The 21,166-nt window shown below is 38.9% G+C and overlaps 1 protein-coding gene across 1 annotated transcript in view; it reads right to left on the bottom strand.

The window, feature by feature from the left end:
- LOC136843453 (protein Wnt-11b-2-like) overlaps nucleotides 1–21,166 on the bottom strand; it is a 276,010-nt gene continuing 254,844 nt past the window's right edge. The window contains exons 5-7 of the mRNA XM_067111989.1: nucleotides 6,324–6,422; nucleotides 1,657–1,850; nucleotides 1–1,209 (exon numbers count right to left, since the gene is read on the bottom strand). Coding sequence (XP_066968090.1) covers nucleotides 1,035–1,209; nucleotides 1,657–1,850; nucleotides 6,324–6,422 — 468 coding nt within the window. The 3' untranslated portion in view covers nucleotides 1–1,034. The remainder of the gene's footprint in view (nucleotides 1,210–1,656; nucleotides 1,851–6,323; nucleotides 6,423–21,166) is intronic.

Below are 21,166 nucleotides of genomic sequence, written 5' to 3'. Positions count from 1 at the left end.
TTCTTTGATTTTTTTTTATTCTTTACATTAGAAACTACACTTCCACAATGCAGATTTCTTAGTTGTACCAAGGTACAGCATTATATTATAAAAATATCTTTATGAGTTCTGTACACTATAATTAACAGACGGAGATATTATGAAATACAAACGTGGGAAACTTGTGAAACTCAACTGCTGAGAGACTGTCATGTTCAGTAGGTTAGGTTAGGGTAAGTTAAGTTAGGGCCTATCCCTGAATGTATTCTGGGACCAGGAATGACTGTTGCTACGGTACAAAACGATGTGGGGCCTTCTAGAATGTTGCTGAAATGATATGACTGGAAGCCTTTTGTGCAAGGCTACAAGATTTTCGACTTAGTAAATGGATATGGTCAGTAAATCTGCTCCCTCTGGAGGGGTTCTTCTTCAGGTATGTCTGTCTCTGCAGAAGTGATGTGTCTAACGTCTTCGATTAAAGCATTGCTCAGGTTTCCCTAAATCCTTCTTGTAAGCTCTGTGTGAATCTAGAGATGATTCAGTGGTATGGTTACACTGGTCGTGCTGTAAAATCTATGATGTCATAAGAAGCAAACTTTGCTTGTAATCGTATTTTCTATTCAGGCATTGACCAATATTCATTGGCAGTAACTTTGATATGAATAATTTCCCTTAAAGCATACATTGCATGTTATCTAATCCAACCTAATACTTGCATACAACAGGCGTTATCTATTTACTAAACTGTATAACATGAGTAAGAGTATTTTTAAAAGTACAGGTATTCTGGACGACTTGAAACTGACGATTCTGCACACACTGGATGACTCGGACACGAATTCTTTGAGAAGAACAGACGAGTTGTTGATGACCCTGCACTGAACAGGATCCCGAGAGGCTTCTCTGAAGAAAACAGACAGCATACTAAATTTATCTGTGTGGAAATGAACTGAAAACGGTTACTCTCAGCAGAAGCGGCTAATCTGCACACACAATGACTGACTCCTTGCGGAGGCTCAGAGCTGAGCACGAACAATCACAAAAACGTTAAAGGGTCAGTTACAGGTGTGGATGTCCTCCCAAACTGCGCATGTCTGGCACGTGACGTAGCAGCACCAGTGGTACTTACAGTGGCATCGCTGGTGATACTTGATCACTTGCGATATGTGGCCTCGACCACAGCACATTAGCTCACAGCCGTCTACCCCTTTCGAGGTCACATTACACCGCCTGCAATAAGAAAAACAGGAAACTTGTTTAGTTCCTCTTATAAACCTTGAATTCAATAGGCTGCCGATTTCTTATAAGCTGATGTGAATAAAAAAGAAGTCAAGACAGTTATTTGGAAAGGTCCTTACAAACTTTTAAGCAATAAAATGGTACCCTTTTCGAAATGAAAAATGACAGAATCCTTACCAATAAGTAGTCAGTAAGATTATCGAAAAAGAAATTCTAACCTGCAGGCTGACAATTGACTATGGATTTTCCAATCATGGGGCAGGGGTTATGAATAGTAATTATAGAGGGGTACAGGCTGAGGTGCCCCAACATCACATGATATCCAGCGTGTCCGACTGATGGTATGAGTTTAACAGTAAGTAGGAGCCACCACACACACACACACACACACACAGACAGGCACACACTGAAAGGGCGATGAGAATGGAGTGGCCTTACCGTCCTCTCGTTCCCAGGGAACCAACTCGTGGCTCGGGATGGCAGTAGTCGGGTGATTTCGTGACGTAGATGAGGTCATCTCGAGAGAATCTGGAGACCGCGGGACTGGCTGGAAGTAATCGGAGTCGAGGACCTGCTAGAACTTCTCGTACCTCTACCCCGGAGAGGTACTTACGGTACAGACGAGCTCCTGCCTGCGATGAAGGAATTCGTCATTCTTTCTATCAGACCAAACATGTAATATTGGACTGTCCATTTATTATTACTATTATTATTATTCAGCAGATGAAATCTATTCATATAGACCAAGCCCACCATAGGGGCCACTGACTTGAAATTCAAGCTTCCAAAGAATATGATGTTCATTAGGAAGAAGCAAGAGGAGGTAAAGGGAAATACAGAAAGATTTCACTTAGTAAAAAAGAAAAAATAAATTGATATTTTAATAATCAGATAAAAATGTATTAAGATGCAAGGAGAATTTTATTGTTTTGCTATGTATTACGTACACTAATTATCTGTTTCGTTGTCCTATCACGCAATGTAAAAATTTATGATGAATTTTATCGTTCTTTCTTCGAAAAAATAAAAGCAAGTCCCATCATGTAATAAGAGACTATAATTTAAATTAAATATTCATGTAATAAACTATTTGATACAAGTTATGTTGTCCTACACCTAATAAAAGAACACTGCTTATAAGTATAAAATTTATAAAAGAAATAAAATGTGGAGAAAGAGTTATTTAAATTAGGAACTAGATCAAACACATGAGTGTAATAGAAAGAAGAGTAGCTGGAGGTATTTCTTATCATTACCTGATTGAAGAAAGGGCGAAAACAAAGTTGGAGAGAAACGACTGAAACAGCGACTCTAAACGTATCTCAGAAAAGTGAGTCAGGGAGAAGAAAATGAGAACGGGATCTTGGGGGAAGGCTGATGAAAAATGGGTTTAGGTTAAGTACACAGAAGTGTACGCAAGTTTCAAGGATGTGGCTCATCGGATCAGCAAGGAGGGTTTGTGGCCAAAGAAGGATTTTGGAGGAGCGAATAAACGCACTGAGTGATGGGATGGTGAGGTAACAAGCCAACCAAAGAGAGATTATATATAGTGTAGTAGCAGATCTAAAGACAGTGATGCATACCAGGGAAAGAACAGGAGAGTCAAGGGGGAAGTCAGCAGTCGATTTTTATTCAAAACGTCGATGGAACAAATCGAGCTCTCAAAACTTCATGGCAAGAACAAAGACGTGAAAGACCAAGGGACACCTTGATGAGGACAATTTTGGGGGAAGTCTGTTATGATAAAATGATTTGAAAACAAGGATGTATAATGTATGACTCATGTATAATGTATGACTCGATTCTATATGCATATTATGCATCGACTAGTTATCTGGGGTCGGCGAGAGAGAGAGAGGAGAATCGTAGACTGAAGAATCTTTTACTTTTGGTTTTTCTTATGACTACTGTAACGAGTTATCTACTATGTTGAATGCATATGTAGTAGCGATGCCACTACATATGCTGTTGTCATACGTATCATTGCCTCTTGTGATCTTGCCCTCGTTACTTGATTATCACCATTCATATGGAAACAAAAACAACAGTAATGACACTGAATATTAGCATTTTATAAGCGTGCACAAACAGAGAGCTGACAATACTGAAATACCAACATGCTACGGTACTTACTTTTAAGCGACCTCCAAGGTCGCAATAACTGATGGACGTCGAGGCAGCATTAATAGAAAAAATTGAAATACAACATTTTGAACAGCGAAGAATAAACTGACATACTGATTTTTCTGGCAGGCTTTCTAAAACTTTAACGCTAGTATCCTTCTGATATTGAAATGGGCAACTGGCTTTCTTCTCTCTCAGCATGAAATATCATCGTTCGAAGCCAAATGTTCCCTGAAGATTTCTCCACAAATTGGTGACTATACAGAACACTTCGTTTTTACCCAACCGAAAGTTTCCATGCCATCTTATTTGTTTATTAATCATAGCCTTCTCAGTAAGAAGTCATGGCAAAGAAAACTGGATTTACTGGTCTCATTACTGTTCAGTCAATCAGACTGTGAATTAATCTACATGTGGAACAATAATTACTCACAATTGCTCTTGAGCGAATGGGCATTAGTACTTAGTTATCTTGGGCTATGTCTTAAGGAATGCTGTTTGAGCTGATAATATCCCTCACTGAGGTTTGCTGGCGTTGAGTGGGTCTCGTTCTTGGAATCCGATTCCCTACCTATTTCCGAGGGGCTCTGTATTTTTTATTTATTTATTTATTTATTTTTTTTTTTTTGCAAAAGCAAGTTCAAATGGTTTTAATTTCGACACTGTTGTTTGAGCTTTGATATTGAGGGATGCGTATCATCTGGTACCTATAACGAACTAGTTTTTTTTTTCTTCTTTGTAGATGTTTTGAGACGATAGGCATACTTTTAAAATGGTCTTTGGAAAACGCAGTTCAAATACAAAGTCAGACCCCGAAATGCTTCGTAACAAAGACCAACCAACCTTCAGTGTAGATCGTCGTATCACTGCTTGCAAGTCAAATGAGCGCGATTATGTTCTCAGTTTCTTCATGCAACGACTTAATTGGTTTTATTATTTCTTATTTTGGGGGGAAAGGGGGATCTGGGGACTCAAAATACTGGATTTTCCCTCTGTTTTTTCATGAAATGCCTTACTTACATCAAATGAACGGTTTTATTCTTTCTTATTTTTGGGGGGAGGGGGGATTCGGGGACTCAAAATACTGGATTTTTACTCTGTTTGTATATTGGCCGCTGTCTGGGGCTACTTTCCACGGAGCCTAGCGCTCTGTTTCTAAGGGTTCAATTGGTGAGTAAGGTTAGCTTGGTATTTATGGATTAGCTTTGATAATTTCTTTCTATATGGAAACGATTATTCAACCCTTTGTGAATATGACCCATAAGCAGCTCCGCCAATGCACAAGCAGAAAATATTTTAAAGATTCTTTTTCGAGATACTAAATGTCATTTTTACAAGCTTACAAAACACTTCTGTTCATCGATCGTCTGAAGTTTGTTTCATTGATGGAGACGAGTACTTTAAAATTTACGGTGAATTGAGGAAACTTTTTTTTTTTTTCTAAATAATCAGCAAAATCTGACTGTCTTTAATGACTCTGTCTTACGGGTAATCGAATAATGTTATCATTCTCTCTTGGTCACTTCCCCTGTGGGGGAGTAGTGCCGTCAGTGCACCTCACGCGGTGCACTGTAGGCATTACCTAAAGTTATTTACATCGTCTCTTCGGCCTCTAGCTGCAACCCCTTTCATTAGAGAATTTTTTTATTTTTCCCCTTGGAAATTGCTGGCGACCCCCAAGTTGAGAACCGTTGATCTACATAATTCACTGACAGATAGCCTTCCTCTAACAATTTTAAGCCAATTCAATCCCCAGTCTTAATTTTTGTTCATTGTAGTTTTAATCTCATTGGGATTTCATTTTTCAAATCCTACATTTTATTGAATATTGCCTATCTTCCCTGGAAAGTGAAGCTCCGAGTCTCACCATCTCCAAACGCAAATGGAAATATTGGGTTGGCTGGCTGGCTTTACAAAACAATAACGATTATGTGTACAGAACTACATTTTTACAAAATATTTCCATATCCTCATTCGCTCTGAAGTCATGGGACATGTTTCAAAATACTGAAAAGCGATATATAAACGTTTGGGAAGAAAGATATAAAACTATTTTACCACTCAATTTTTTTTTTTTTCGCAAAAGTAATAGATTTCAGGGGTTGAATTCGAAAACTAAAAAACAAGAAAAATGAAAAATTAAAAAAATAATCCTCCATTTTTGTTCTGGCCCAGAAAAACGTTTTGTGCCAGCCACCTCCCTCCCCCCCACCTAAAAAAAAATACCCCAATTTCTCTTGTGACGATAGGGACAGATGCGTCACTCATAGGTCATAAAACTCTTATACCCCCTTTATTCTGGGGGGAAGGGCGTGGAGTTTGTCTTTAATTGTGTTCTTGAATTGTCAACAGGTTTTCGCAAATGGCCGAATTATGTTAGTGATGCCAAGTTTCGTCATATGAAATAAAAATGGTCAAGTGGTGTCCGGAGCTTTCCAAACCAAACAGAAATTGAAACTGCGTATATTTAGCACTGAAAGCATAAAAACATTAACCAGAATCCTGCAGGTTTTTCATCCTTAGAGTACTTTCCGACGCCTCGAAGCAATCTCGATATCAGGAAAAAAAAGGGGGGGGGTGACCGCGGTTTAACACTGATTAGAAAGATGATTACATCGCAATGAAGCTGATGTCTATATTCGAAAGGCTGTACATATATGTGTATATATATGATCAGATATCCCTGCTGTACGATTAAACACGGACCAAGCTGCAGTTTATTATCGGTTAATTTGACGTCAAGTACTAAACTCCTCGTTTCCATCGCGTTATTTCTCCTTCCTTTTGATAGAAAAAAAAAAAAACATGAAAAAACTATTGGGAGCCTGAGAACCCAAGACCTGTTTTTAATGGGCGACACTGGCGTCTTCAAAGCATTTTTACGACGCAGGCTGACAACGTCAGCTGACATTAAAATACTCAGTACTTTGAGGTCGAACTACCGCAGTGATAACGAGTAACTTATTTCCAAGGAGACTCACCTTCAAGAAATTGGGCAGCGCCTTCCAGCAAGTCTTGATGTTGCAGGACCCGGAGACGCCGTGGCATTTGCACTGCGTTGACAAAGAGGCTTCGACTACCTGTGGGAAAAATGGACTGCTTACTGGAATGCTTTTGACGCTGAGAGAGAGAGAGAGAGAGAGAGAGAGAGAGAGAGAGAGAGAGAGAGAGAGAGAGAGAGAGAGAGAGAGAGATCTTTCTCATCCATACAGGACCTGATCTGAGAGAGAGAGAGTTTGATGCTGTTTAAGTATGGATGTACTTACCGGTTTTATTTTATTATTATTATTATTATTATTATTATTATTATTATTATTATTATTATTACTATTCAGAAGACGTACCCTATTTACAGTATATGGAACAAGCCCACCACAGGGGCCACAGACTTGAAATTCAAGCTTCCAAAGAATATGGTGCTCATTTGAAGAAGTAACAGAAGGTAACAGGAAGTACAGAAAGAAGGGATTGTAGACTGAAGAAATTTTCCGTTTGATTTTTCTTATGACTACTGTAACGTGTTGTGTACTGACAATACTGAAAGCTTGTACGCTAATATTGCTATTGCATTCTTTATCACGACGGAAGTCCGAATTAAAAAGCAGTTGTCAGTAGATAGATATATAGATAGATGTTTTGTCTATTCTTACGCATACAAGAAGTATACCAAAAAGCCCAACAGCGGCACCAGACCTACTCTGAAGTACATAATGCGCATCGCAATATGCAACAATAACTTGCTCGCGTTGTAAGCCACATATATGGCATCTGCACATAAAAACGTATTTTTTATTTACAAAATCATCATAAATTCATTAAGCGCTTCCAGGAAACGATCCGGACTAAAAGCGGAAAGTCTTACAAAGACTTGCTTAAACTCGCCACCAATTTCGTTAACGTATCGTCATGATCACAATGACCTCCCACACTCTGGCAATTACAGCACAGATAAATCTAGAGAAGGTGACCAGAGGCGTCCGCAAATTACAAGCCACTTCAAGGTAACTCAAGTCGAGAACTGATGACCGACTCATGCAAGAATGCTAATGAAGACACCCCGGACGCACAGGGGGGTGAGGGTGAAATAATCAAGGGTGCTGTTAGTAGGACTCGCCATGTTGTAAACAACGTCGAGAAAATGCCGTGTCTAGTAGTAGGACTCGCCGTGTTGTAAACAACGCTGAGGAATGCTATGACTAGGTAGTAGGACTCGCCGTGTTGTAAACAACGTCGAGAAAATGCTATGTCTGGGTAGCAGAACTCGCCATGTTATAAACAACGTCGAGAAAATGCTATGACTGGTTAATACGACTCGCCATGTTGTAAATAACGTCGAGAAAATGCTATGTCTGGGTAGTACGACTCGCCATGTTGTAAACAACGTCGAGAAAATGCTATGTCTGGGTAGTGGAACTCGCCATGTTGTAAACAACGTCGAGAAAATGCTATGACTGGTTAATACGACTCGCCATGTTGTAAACAACGTCGAGAAAATGCTATATCTGGGTAGCAGAACTCGCCATGTTGTAAACAACGTCGAGAAAATGCTATGACTGGTTAATACGACTCGCCATGTTGTAAACAACGTCGCTATGTCTGGGTAGTGGAACTCGCCATGTTGTAAACAACGCCGAGAAAATGCTATGTCTGGGTAGTAGGACTAAACAACGTCAAGAAAATGCTATGTCTAGGTAGCAGGACTCGCCATGTAGTAAACAACGTCGAGAAAACACTACATCTGGGTAGTAGGGCTTGCCATGTTGTAAACAACGTCGAGAAAATGCTACTTCTGGGTAGTAGGACTCACTGTGTTGTAAACAACGCTGAGAAAATGCTACGTCTGGGTAGTGGGACTCGCCATGTTGTAAACAACGCCGAGGAATGCTATGTCTAGGTAGTAGGACTGGCCATGTTGTAAACAATGTCGAGAAAATGCTGTCTGGGTAGCAGGACTGGCCATGTTGTAAACAACGCCGAGAAAATGCTATGTTAGGGTAGTAGGACTGGTCATGTAAACAACGTCGAGGAATGCTATGTCTAGGTAGTAGGACTCGCCAATTGTAAACAACGTCGAGAAAATCCTATGTCTAGGTAGTAGGACTCGCTTTGTTGTAAACAGCACTGAGAAAATGCTATGTTAGGGTGGTAGGACTGATCATGTTGTAAACATGTCGAGAAAATGCTACATCTGGGTAGTAGGACTTGCCATGTTGTAAACAACGTCGAGGAATGCTATGTCTGGGTAGTAGGATTCGCCATGTTGTAAACAACGTTGAGAAAACGCTGTGTTTGTGTAGTACAACTCGCCATGGTGTAAACAACGTCGAGAAAATGCTACGTCTGGGTAACATGCCTCCCGGAGCCTGCCTCACTACAGCTGAGAAGGAATGCCATGTAATGATCGCGCGCACACACACAAAAAATAAATAAAAAAGGAATAAAAGGAAAAAAAGAAAATATTTATGGAACGAGTTTCAGTCACCTTAAGAGCAGCGTCGAGGGGAAAGGTTGAAGGCTGTTTGGTTGTCTTTTTTTTTTTTAATTCATCTCTTTATTTATTTACTCAATCGTCTTTTCTTTATTTAATGATCTAATTTCTTTATTCACTAATTATTTGTCTTATTAATCAACAAATCCATTAACTTTATATTTCATTAATTTAACGATTTCATTCATTATTTTGTCGAAATTTTGATTGATTGATTGGTTGATTAACTAATTTATTTTTTAGAGGACGAAAGGTTTTGAGAGTTGAGTGGAAACTGACTCACTTGAACTTATAAACGAATGTTCCAAAATCTCACATCAAAGGGAAAGACACCAATTTTCATCTGGTTAATGTTTCTCAGTACCCTCTCACTTTTCCACTATCTACTTCCTGGTTAATGTTTCTAAGTTTCCTCCTTTTTTCTGCTAGTTACATCCTGGCTATACTAGCTACGTCCTGGTTAAGGTTTCTCAGTTTCCTCTTATTTTTCCACTAGCTACGTCCTGGTTAATGCTCCTTTCTGCTAGCTACGTCCTGGTTAATGCTCCTTTCTGCTAGCTACGTCCTGGTTAATGCTCCTTTCTGCTAGCTACGTCCTGGTTAATGCTCCTTTCTGCTAGCTACGTCCTGGTTAATGCTCCTTTCTGCTAGCTACGTCCTGGTTAATGTTTCTCAGTTTCCTCTTTTTTTTCCACTAGCTACGTCCTGGTTAATATTTCTCAGTTTCCTCCTTTTTTCTGCTAGTTACGTCCCACCTAATGTTTCTCAATTTCCCTTCTGTACTAGCTATGACCTGGTTAATGTTTCTCAGTTTCCTCATTTTTTACACTTCCTGGAGGCTCATTTAAACTAGTAATCGATAAGTGATGTTTCCTGTTTTTGTGAAGTATTGGATTACAAAACAATAGTTTTTTTATTTGCAGAAACATGGATTCTTAAGGGCAAGTTTGGGTAATAATAATAATAATAATAATAATAATAATAATAATAATAATAATAATAATATCATCTGGCTTTCATAATATCACTGCACTGCCACTGAATACATTTATTTTGTTTAGAATATTAGAGTGAAAGCTTTCCCCAAACCTGAATTATGAGCTGTCATTGAAATCTGCGAGGCAGTACCTCAATGATTAGTCAGCAAGGTCGTCCTCATCGACAAATCTTGGTTGCCAGATGTTCCCATCCCATTAAATTAGAGCTGCTCTTATACCTCCATCTGGAAGTACCGAGCAAATTCCTCTTTCAACAAGAGGATTCTTTTCTAATTCCTGTCTTTCCTTCTGAGGGCTTGGCGGATTATCGATAATTTTTAACGAATAATGATAATCCTAGAAAAAGAGGAATTACAAGAATTTGAGTGAGTGCACTTGCAAGCAATGCTTGAAGGACAGCGAACCTGTCAAATAAAATATTCTGTTTTCTGGTGACACTCGCCAGGTGTCCGGACGAAGACTCCCATTAAGATTAAGCCTTAACAATGGGCGAAGATTACTTTCTGTTACGCTGTCAACACGAATTACTATCAAGCAGAACAAGCATTAATAATCTTGGCGCAGAGTGACAGGCTTCTAGATTCAACCACACCAGCCAAAGAGAATTTTACTGACGAGTTACTGAACCAGACAAGGTCTTGAAAACTGCTCAAAATCTTGGTCTTTGACGTCAGTGGTACATTCAGAGAACGTTTTCCGAAACATTGTGCAGATATTCTGGGGAAATATTTCGTATCAAAGGTTTTCGTTCCATAAATATGAGATCAGAAGGAATTCCATTAGCCTCCGATATCCTAAATTTAATTACAAATTGTTCGTTGAATCTTGGATAATTATAGGACATTAGTCAATACTGGGTTTCTGATATTGCCTCAAATTTAAGTGATCATTACTTGAATGTAATGGTGACAGGAAATGATGTGTATATACATACATACATACATGCATACATACATACATATATATATACAGTATGTATATATATATATATATATATATATATATATATATATATATATATATGTGTGTGTGTGTGTGTGTGTGTGTGTGTATGATGTAACACACAACAGGCGCCAATGAAACTTATCTTTGTAGTTATTGATTTTGCAAGGAATATTTCTTTTATTCAGGATAAGCGATAAGTCTAATTTTTATGATCTAAAAAAGAGATATATATACTTTTACTTATTTTTCTTTAGCGGGGCACTTTTGGCCCACGGGCATGGGGTTGGACTGCCCTTCCTTACAGGGTTTAAACCTTGACCTATGCGGTTTTCGGGCAGTAACGCTGGACTGAAGCTCAGGCAGTATATAATTGACAGAAGGATTTATGAATGCCTGCTACTGTCAAAACAAGTGTCACAGACGCTGCAAGCGATTATTTGCTAACAAGTATAAGCATTCGTGCAAAACTTGATGAAAAGACGTCATTGATGAAACCTCGCAAGCATCTACACACACGAACTGATTTAAAAGACACGAAATAAGAAGCTAATGAAATGATAAATACTCTTAATTATGGCATCAAGAAAAGGAATATATACCTATAATCTATGAAAAAGCCCAGCTTTTTCGGTTCATTTCGAAACACAAAAGGATCAAATAATAAAACTAAACCCCTCTCCATGTGTCCAGGAAAGAGAATAGTTACCAGTTTCATCTTGGCACTCAAGAGAGGAAACGTCTTGAACTCTCCAGTTCTCTAGTAATCGAACTGCAAATTCTTCAGTGGCAAGAAGGAGTCAAAGCAATGTTCCTGTTCTAGTGGTTAGCACACCCACTTTAACGGAAGAACCTCTGTTCAGTTCCCAGATGGGAATGAAGTAGTAAGACCAGGTCCCTTTAAAACTTAATTTTGCTAAATGGCCGAAAGTGCCTTAATGCTTAGCTTGGCAGCTTCAAATCCATGAACTAAAACCATCTACATTTCTACTCTGGCAATAATTTCCGTCGTTTTCCACGTCAGACTTGTAATCCGGGATTGAGACATTATTATTATTATTATTATTATTATTATTATTATTATTATTATTATTATTATTATTATTATTATTATTATTATTATTCAGAACATTAACTCAATTCACATGGACCAAGCCCACAGGGCCAATGGCTTGATATTCAAGCTTCCAAAGAATATGGTGTTCATCTGAAAGAAGTAACACGTGGTAATCGAAAATACAGAAAAAAAGGGAAAAATAAAGTAAGTTAATAAATAAATAGATAAAAATGTAAATTACTGAGGTACAAGGAGAATTATATTAAGGCAGTAACGACCGTCATCTTTACTTGAACTTTTGAGGTTCCAGTTACACAGCATCCTCAGGGAGGCTGTTCCACAGTCCAACGGTGTGAGGAATAAAGGAATAAAAAGTTTCCCTCCTCCGCTGACATTTTTCTCATATCGATAGCGTTCTGAGCGAAAGGTATTCCTTTTTTTTTTCTTCGTCTTCTTCTTCCCGAAGGCGACGGTTTTTGTGATCCTACGAAGCGCTCGTTCACGTCTCTCCCTTCCTTATTCAGATCCCGTGCTGCTTAGATAATCGCCCCATTCGTCAACGTCAAGAACACGGCTAAAGTAAATCGTTGTTCTGCGATGGAGTTTTTAATATCGTCTCCTGTCATGGCGAGGTCTCACCTTTGGAACTGAATCCCGCCGCTCGTGTTTATGTATGTCATCGTCAACTTATTTATACAGTCGTTTTATTTATGTACGATCTAGTTTCTCAGCTACTGGATGGCATCCGCTTGGATAATGCTTGCTGCTTTCTCAGATGTTCAAGTCATTGTCTTTGTTATATTGCAAGGCTTCAGATCTTGCAGACATTCTCTCAGATGTTCAAATGGCTGTCGTTGTTATGGCGTAAGCCTTAAAATCGTGTAGGCAGGAACCCTTCTTCAGAGCTCTCCTTTTCTCTGACTTTCGTTCGTTCTATACTAAATTTTCCAGTTTTTTTTATGACATTTTCTTGTTTTTTTTTTAGGGAGTAAACCCCTTTAACTCGCATTCAGAACCGTGAATTGTAAGACACTGTAAGATCCAGTGATACTGTCAACTGTAAGACACTGTAAGATCTAGTGATACTGTCAACTGTAAGACACTGTAAGATCTAGTGATATAGTCAAATGTAAGACACTGTAAGATCTCGTGATAGTATCAACTGTAAGACACTGTAAGGTCTAGTGACAGTGTGATAGTATCAACTGTAAGACACTGTAAGAGCTAGTGATAGTGTCATCTGTAAGACCCAGTAAGATCTCGTGACAGTATCAACTGTAAGACACTGTAAGATCTCGTGATAGTTTCAACTTAAGACACTGTAAGATCTAGTGATAGTTTCAACTGTAAGACACTGTAAGATCTAGTGATAGTATTAACTGTAAGACACTGTAAGATCTAGTGATAGTTTCAACTGTAAGACACTGTAAGATCTAGTGATAGCATCAACTGTAAGACACTGTAAGATCTAGTGATAGTATCAACTGTAAGACACTGTAAGATCTAGTGATAGCATCTACTGTAAGACACCGTACGATATCGTGATAGCATCAACTGTAAGACACCGTAAGATCTAGTGATAGTATCAACTGTAAGACGCTGTAAGATCTAGTGATAGTTTCGACTGTAAGACACTGTAAGATCTAGTGATAGTTTCAACTGTAAGACACTGTAAGATCTCGTGATAGCATCAACTGTAAGACACTGTAAGATCTCGTGATATTTTAACTGTAGACACTGTAAGATCTAGTGATAGCATCAACTGTAAGACACCGTAAGATCTAGTGATAGCATCAACTGTAAGACACCGTAAGATCTCGTGATAGCATCAACTGTAAGACACTGTAAGATCTAGTGGTAGCTTCAACTGTAAGATACTGTAAGATCTAGTGATAGTATCAACTGTAAGACAATGTAAGATCTAGTGATAGCTTCAACTGTAAGACACTGTAAGATCTAGTGGTAGCTTCAACTGTAAGATACTGTAAGATCTCGTGATAGCATCAACTGTAAGACACTGTAAGATCTAGTGATAGCATCAACTGTAAGACACTGTAAGATCTAGTGATAGCATCAACTGTAAGACACTGTAAGATCTAGTGATAGCATCAACTGTAAGACACCGTAAGATCTAGTGATAGCATCAACTGTAAGACACTGTAAGATCTAGTGGTAGCTTCAACTGTAAGATACTGTAAGATCTAGTGGTAGCTTCAACTGTAAGATACTGTAAGATCTAGTGGTAGCTTCAACTGTAAGATACTGTAAGATCTAGTGGTAGCTTCAACTGTAAGATACTGTAAGATCTAGTGATAGTATCAACTGTAAGACACTGTAAGATCTAGTGGTAGCTTCAACTGTAAGACACTGTAAGATCTAGTGGTAGCTTCAACTGTAAGATACTGTAAGATCTAGTGGTAGCTTCAACTGTAAGATACTGTAAGATCTAGTGATAGTATCAACTGTAAGACAATGTAAGATCTAGTGATAGCTTCAACTGTAAGACACTGTAAGATCTAGTGGTAGCTTCAACTGTAAGATACTGTAAGATCTCGTGATAGCATCAACTGTAAGACACTGTAAGATCTAGTGGTAGCTTCAACTGTAAGACACTGTAAGATCTAGTGATAGCATCAACTGTAAGACACTGTAAGATCTAGTGATAGCATCAACTGTAAGACACCGTAAGATCTAGTGATAGCTTCAACTGTAAGACACTGTAAGATCTAGTGGTAGCTTCAACTGTAAGATACTGTAAGATCTAGTGGTAGCTTCAACTGTAAGATACTGTAAGATCTAGTGATAGTATCAACTGTAAGACAATGTAAGATCTAGTGATAGCTTCAACTGTAAGACACTGTAAGATCTAGTGGTAGCTTCAACTGTAAGATACTGTAAGATCTCGTGATAGCATCAACTGTAAGACACCGTAAGATCTAGTGATAGTATCAACTGTAAGACAATGTAAGATCTAGTGATAGCTTCAACTGTAAGACACTGTAAGATCTAGTGATAGCATCAACTGTAAGACACCGTAAGATCTAGTGATAGCATCAACTGTAAGACACTGTAAGATCTAGTGGTAGCTTCAACTGTAAGATACTGTAAGATCTCGTGATAGCATCAACTGTAAGACACTGTAAGATCTAGTGGTAGCTTCAACTGTACGACACCGTAAGATCTAGTAATAGTGTCAACGAGGAAGGAAGAAGGAATGAAGGTGAAAGTAAAGGGCTAAATGGGGGTTGGGGGGGGCGGGGGCTGCAGCTAGGGGCTGAAGAGACGCTGCAGATACCCTTCAGCAATGCCCACAGTGCACCAGGCGAGGCGCACTGACGGCACTAAACTCTCCCAAAGGACTCCAAGTCAGCAGAACCCGACAGGGTGGGTGGTTATTTTTAGGCATCTATCGTTCCGCCGAGACCGATCACAGAAGATCCCTATCTTTTCCTGCTATAATTCTAAGGCAATTCGATCGTCACTGTTCTTTATTCATGCAGATGTTTATCAAGAGGTTCGAATCTCATCCACATTTCTTTGGTCGGTTACCTGATTGAGCCAGCGGCTCCCATTCTCAGTTGTAATCAGGTGATTAGGGCATCCTTTGCGATTCTGGAAAATGGACCTGTAAGCCCAATAACTCTGGTATGGAAATACTTCTCTTGAAATGAGACTGGCAGATGTAAGATGCCGATGAAGTCTTTTTCTTTTACTTGGCCACACTTTTAAAAGCTTGGTCGAATTAGCCGAGGTTTAATCAACCATCTATAACAGTCTAAATAAAAACTGGCAGCTTTGATAAAAGGTATGACACATAAATGTGTGGTCACTCCTACGTCGTAAGACTTGGCATCTCAAGTGAGCGACTAAAACTAACAAAAACAAGTAAACAATGAGCCGAAGTTTAGGAGCAATCGAGTTTTCTGTACGGCGTATAATCAAGGCCACTGAAAATAGATCTATTTTCCGGTGGTCTCGGTATGATGCTGTATGAGCCGCTGCCAATGAATCTTCAACCACGGCACGGTGGTGGCCTATCCCATATCGTTGCCAGAAGCACGATGATGGCTAACTTTAACCTTAAATAAAATCAAAATTACTGAGGTTAGAGGGCAGCAATTTGGTATGTTTGATGATTGGAGGGGGATGATCAACATACCAATTTGCAGCCCTCTAGTCTCAGTAGTTTTTAAGACCTGAGGGCGGACAGAAAGAGTGCGGACAGAGAAATGTGCGGGCAGAAAAAAGCGCGGACAGAATAAAGTGCGGGTGGACAGACAAAGCCGGCAGAATAGTTTTCCTTTAAAGAAAACTAAAAATCGTTGAAGCTTATTCGTCCGGAAAAAACTAATGAAAATGTCCAAGATTATTCAGTGTTGTCGCGAGACGCTGGCTGTTCCCCTTGATGAACTTTAAAAACTCGAAAATCAACAGACGGTTCCTGATCATATGACAAATAAGGCCTTCAAATGCGATATAACGATTGACAAATCTGTCGAAAAGGAAATAAAATTCTACAATTCCGGGAATGTCACCGCTAAGGATGAATAGTGTTTTGCAGCCTTAATAATAAAAATCCTAAAACAAAAGTAGAGAAATGAATTAGCAACTTTTATTGAGAAAAATCTGTTATGCAAATTATAAATCAAATACACACCTAATGATAACTTACATACAGAAGAACAAGTGAGGAGATCAAGAAGGAGAGCCACGCGAAATAGAAGCTTACATATTTATTTTTACACCGATGACTTTAGTTAGACTGAAGATGAACCCAGGACAGGTTTCCAAAGCTTTTGTAACGTTCTTATAAAATCAACAATAATTCACCACTGAATATTATTGTGGACCTGATATACAGCATCAATTGCTGAATGGAACGTAAGGTCTTTGCAGAAAGCTTCAATATTACCAGCATAAGGAGTCAAACGAAATTTTGTAAATCTCCCATTGAAGGCGAAGATTTCTGCATAATTGGACGAATTTCGAGCCATCTGGAACTACCAATACTCAATACTCGACTCTTAGATGGGAAAATAGCTTGTTCCGAAATTGAACACTCAAGACTTCGGCTGCTCCTTTATACTTGTCGTGATGATACTGTTTTTGTTGTTTTGTTTTCTTTCAGAACACCTCATTTTCTGCGCGTGTGTGTGTATATATATATATATATATATATATATATATATATATATATATATATATATATATATATATATATATATATATATATATATATTATCATATATATAAAATCTCACCTTTTTCTTACTTAACCAGCACCTTAAAAATAATAAATTTGCATTATCTACATTTTATATATATATATATATATATATATATATATATATATATATATATATATATATATATATATATATATATATATATATATATATATATATATATATATATATAAACCTCCCCCTTTTTTTTTTTACTGAGCCAACACCTAATTTAAAAATAATTATATTCCCAGTCCACAAAAGTGTTCGAATGATAATTCCCCTCGGGGAGGTTCATCCCTATTTGTTAAAATCTGACAAACAACTTCGCTTTCAAAGATAACTGGCATCTAGGTCGACACTGGCTTCTCCTACATCTTGAAAGAATCCTAATCTACTCTCGCATAATCTCTATCCTATTATTTAGTGCTTCGATGATGTATATATTATAAAAAAAAAAAATGCTCTTCGATATATTTCAAAAAATCATTCTGAGAGGAGTCTGCACTTTCGACACTTTTGACAAGCCTCGACCGGCTGCCAATCTCTCACGCACCTTTACAGCGCTGGAATAGTAATCAGCGACTTCAGTTCTGCCGATAACACTGGTATTATAATCTCTCGTGCAGGCTAAGTATATACAGCAGGCACCAGAAGAATCTGATGGTAATCTGCTTCTAGACACAGACTCAGAGCATGTCTCAGCTCCCTAGATCGCCTAGATAATGCGGAGACCGCAAATATTTCTTACGGATCATCAGCTGCAATTTTTTTTTTTTTTTTATGTAAACGAATTCCCGCATCCGGACGTATTATAAGTTCGATTTCAGTGGTGCATGTGACACTGAACGTGGATATTGAAGCGAGGGGCAAATTCACCCCTGCTCTCTGCTGCCGCTCAAGACGTCTCCCGAATTTCAGGAGTATCGGTTTTGTTTTCCGTTCCCTTGAATTTACCTATTTATCATTTTTGCCTGTAACTTGTCTCTCTCTTTTCCTCTCTCTCTCTCTCTCTCTCTCTCTGATTCACACAGGCTGATTATATATATATATATATATATATATATATATATATATATATATATATATATATATATATATATATATATATATATATATATATATACTTTACCTTTTTTTAACTAATATGCACATATTATATATGAATATATCTATATATACGCATATACAGTATACGTAATGTGTATGTGTGTGTGTGTTTGTAATTTGCATCAACTAACTTCTTTTAGATACAGCAGGGGGGTAGTGCCGTCATTGCACCTAACGTGGTGCACTGTAGGCTTTACTGAATTTTAATAAAGCCATAAATCATACCCTCTTTCGGAATAACTGAATATGAAGACTGGCACCTTTTTTAATTTTTTTTTTTTTTTATTTTTATCATGGAATTCATCAACTATTCAGGGCATCAAACGAGGCATCCAGCAGGGCGGAAAAAAAAATAATAAAGGCGGGGTTGTCATTATGAATGATTCTGTAAGTGCATCATCGTAGAAGGGCAATTTATTATTAGATGTTTTTGTTCATTTACATCGACTGATATTTTGGACGACGATGCAGAGAGGTCAAAAAAATCACTCGGCGCAAAATTAAAAGGCCTTTGTTGAATCAGTATATAACCAAGAACACTGAGAGATTAGACGGTACTGCTGAGGTTTTGATAATGCACGCCCACTGAGAGAGAGAGAGAGAGAGAGAGAGAGAGAGAGAGAGAGAGAGAGAGAGAGAGAGAGAGAGAAAATACACAAGAGCAAGATGGAGAGAGAGGGACAGACAGACAGAGAGAATACACAAAAGCAAAAGAGGAGAGAGAGAGAGAGAGAGAGAGAATAAATAAAAGCAAGAGAGAGAGAGGAAAAATACACAGGAGCAAGATGGAGAGAGAGAGAGAGAGAGAGAGAGAGAGAGAGAGAGAGAGAGAGGGGAGAAAATACACAAAAGCAAAATGGAGAGACAGACAGACAGAGAGAACGCGCAAAAAAAGCAAGAGAGAGAGAGAGAGAGAGAGAGAGAGAGAGAGAGAGAGAGAGAGAGAGAGAGAACATCATTTAAGACCGACCGATAACCATCGAGGAATGAATTTTATCTATAATTCTTCTGGCAGTTGCGCTGCGACTCAAAAGGTTTTAGAACCGAGAGGAGCGCAGAGGCGCGTCCATTAGTGCAAGATGTGATCTCAGATCCCCCCCCCTCCCCCTCACCCTTACTGTGAGGCTACCCTTCCTTTGAGATTACCATCTCTGTGAGGCTATTCTTTCTGGGGGACTATCCTTTCTGTTAGATTCCCATCTCTGTGAGGCTATTCTTTCTGGGGGACTATCCTTTCTGTTAGATTCCCATCTCTGTGAGGCTAGTCTTTCTGGGGGATTATCCTTTCTGTTATTTCCCATCTCTGTGAGGCTATTCTTTCTGGGGGACTATCCCTTCTGTGAGACTACCATCTCTGTGAGGCTATTCTTTCTTGGGGACTGTCCTTCCTGTGAGACTACCATCTCTGTGAGGCTATTCTTTCTGGGGGACTATCCTTCCTGTGACTACCATCTCTGTGAGGCTATTCTTTCTGGGGACTATCCTTCCTGTTAGATTCCCATCTCTGTGAGGTTACTCTTTCTGGGAGACTATACTTTCTGTTCAAGTACCATCGCTGTGAGGCTATTGTTTCTGGGAGACTATCCTTTCTGTGGGACTACTACCTTATCCTCACTGTGAGACTACCATTCCTGTGAGACTATCCTTGCTATTAGGCTACCATCTCTGTGATGCTATTCTTTCTAGGAGACTATCCTTGCTGTTAGACTACCATTTCTTGAGGCTATTCTTTCTGGTAGACTATCCTTTCTGTTAGATTCCCATCTCTGTAAGACTATTCTTTCTGTGAGACTATCCTTTCTGTTGGACTTCCATCTCTGAGATGCTATTCTTTCTGGAAGACTATCCTTTCTGTGAGACTACCATCTTATCCTCACTGTAAGGCTATCTTATCCTTTCTGTGAGATTAACCTTTCTGTGAGACTATCCTATCCTTTCGGTGAGACTTCCCTTTCTGTGAGACTATCCTATCCTTTCTGTGAGACTTTCCCTTCTGTGAGACTATCCTTTCTGTGAGACTTTCCTTTCTGTGAGACTATCCTATCCTTTCCGTGAGACTTCCCTGTCTGTGATACTATCCTATCCTTTCTGTGAGACTATCCTATCCTTTCTGTGAGACTTTCCTTTCAGTGAGACTATCCTATCCTTTCTGTGAGGCTTTCCTTTCTGTGAGACTATCCTATCCTTTCTGTGGGACTACCTCATCCTTTCTGTGAGACTACCCTTTCCCTTAGACTATCCCATTTTTTCTGTGAGACTGAGGCTATCCTTTCTGTGAGATTATCCTTTCTGTGAGCAAGATTAAAAAAAAGTGAAAAATGCGCCGAAGTTTCTTCGGCGCAATCGAGTTTTCTGTACAACATATAATCAAGGCCACCGAAAATAGATCTATCTTCCGGTGGTCTCGGTATAATGCTGTATGAACCGCGGCCCATGAAACTTTAACCACGGCACGGTGGTGGCCTATCCTGTATCGTTGCCAGAAGCACGATTATGGCTAACTTTAACCTTAATTAATATAAAAACTACTGAGGCTACAGGTCTGCAATTTGGTATGTTTGATGATTGGAGGGTGGATGATCAACATGCCAAATTGTAGCCCTCTAGCCCTCTAGCCTCACTAGTAGTTCCTCGTTGGACGAGTCGGTAGAGTTCTCGGCTAGCACTCTGCTAGGCCAGAGTTCGAGTCTCCGACCGGCCAATGAAGAATTAGAGGAATTTATTTCTGGTGACAGAAATTCATTTCTCGGTATAATGTGGTTCGCATTCCACAATAAGCTGTAGGCCCCGCTGCTAGGTAACCAATTGGTTCTTAGCCACGTAAAATAAGTCTAATCCTTTGGGCCAGCCCTAGGAGAGCTGTTAATCAGCTCAGAGGTCTGGTTAAACTAAGGTAGACTTTTTTTTTAGCCTCAGTAGTTTTTAAGATCTGAGGGGGGACGGACAGACAAAGCCGGGACAATAGTTTTCTTTTACAGAAAATTAAAAAGGCATTTATGAATGA

Source organism: Macrobrachium rosenbergii, chromosome 11 (assembly GCF_040412425.1).
Source record: "Macrobrachium rosenbergii isolate ZJJX-2024 chromosome 11, ASM4041242v1, whole genome shotgun sequence".
NCBI lineage: Eukaryota > Metazoa > Arthropoda > Malacostraca > Decapoda > Palaemonidae > Macrobrachium > Macrobrachium rosenbergii.
This window is presented reverse-complemented; position numbering and strand designations above follow the sequence as displayed.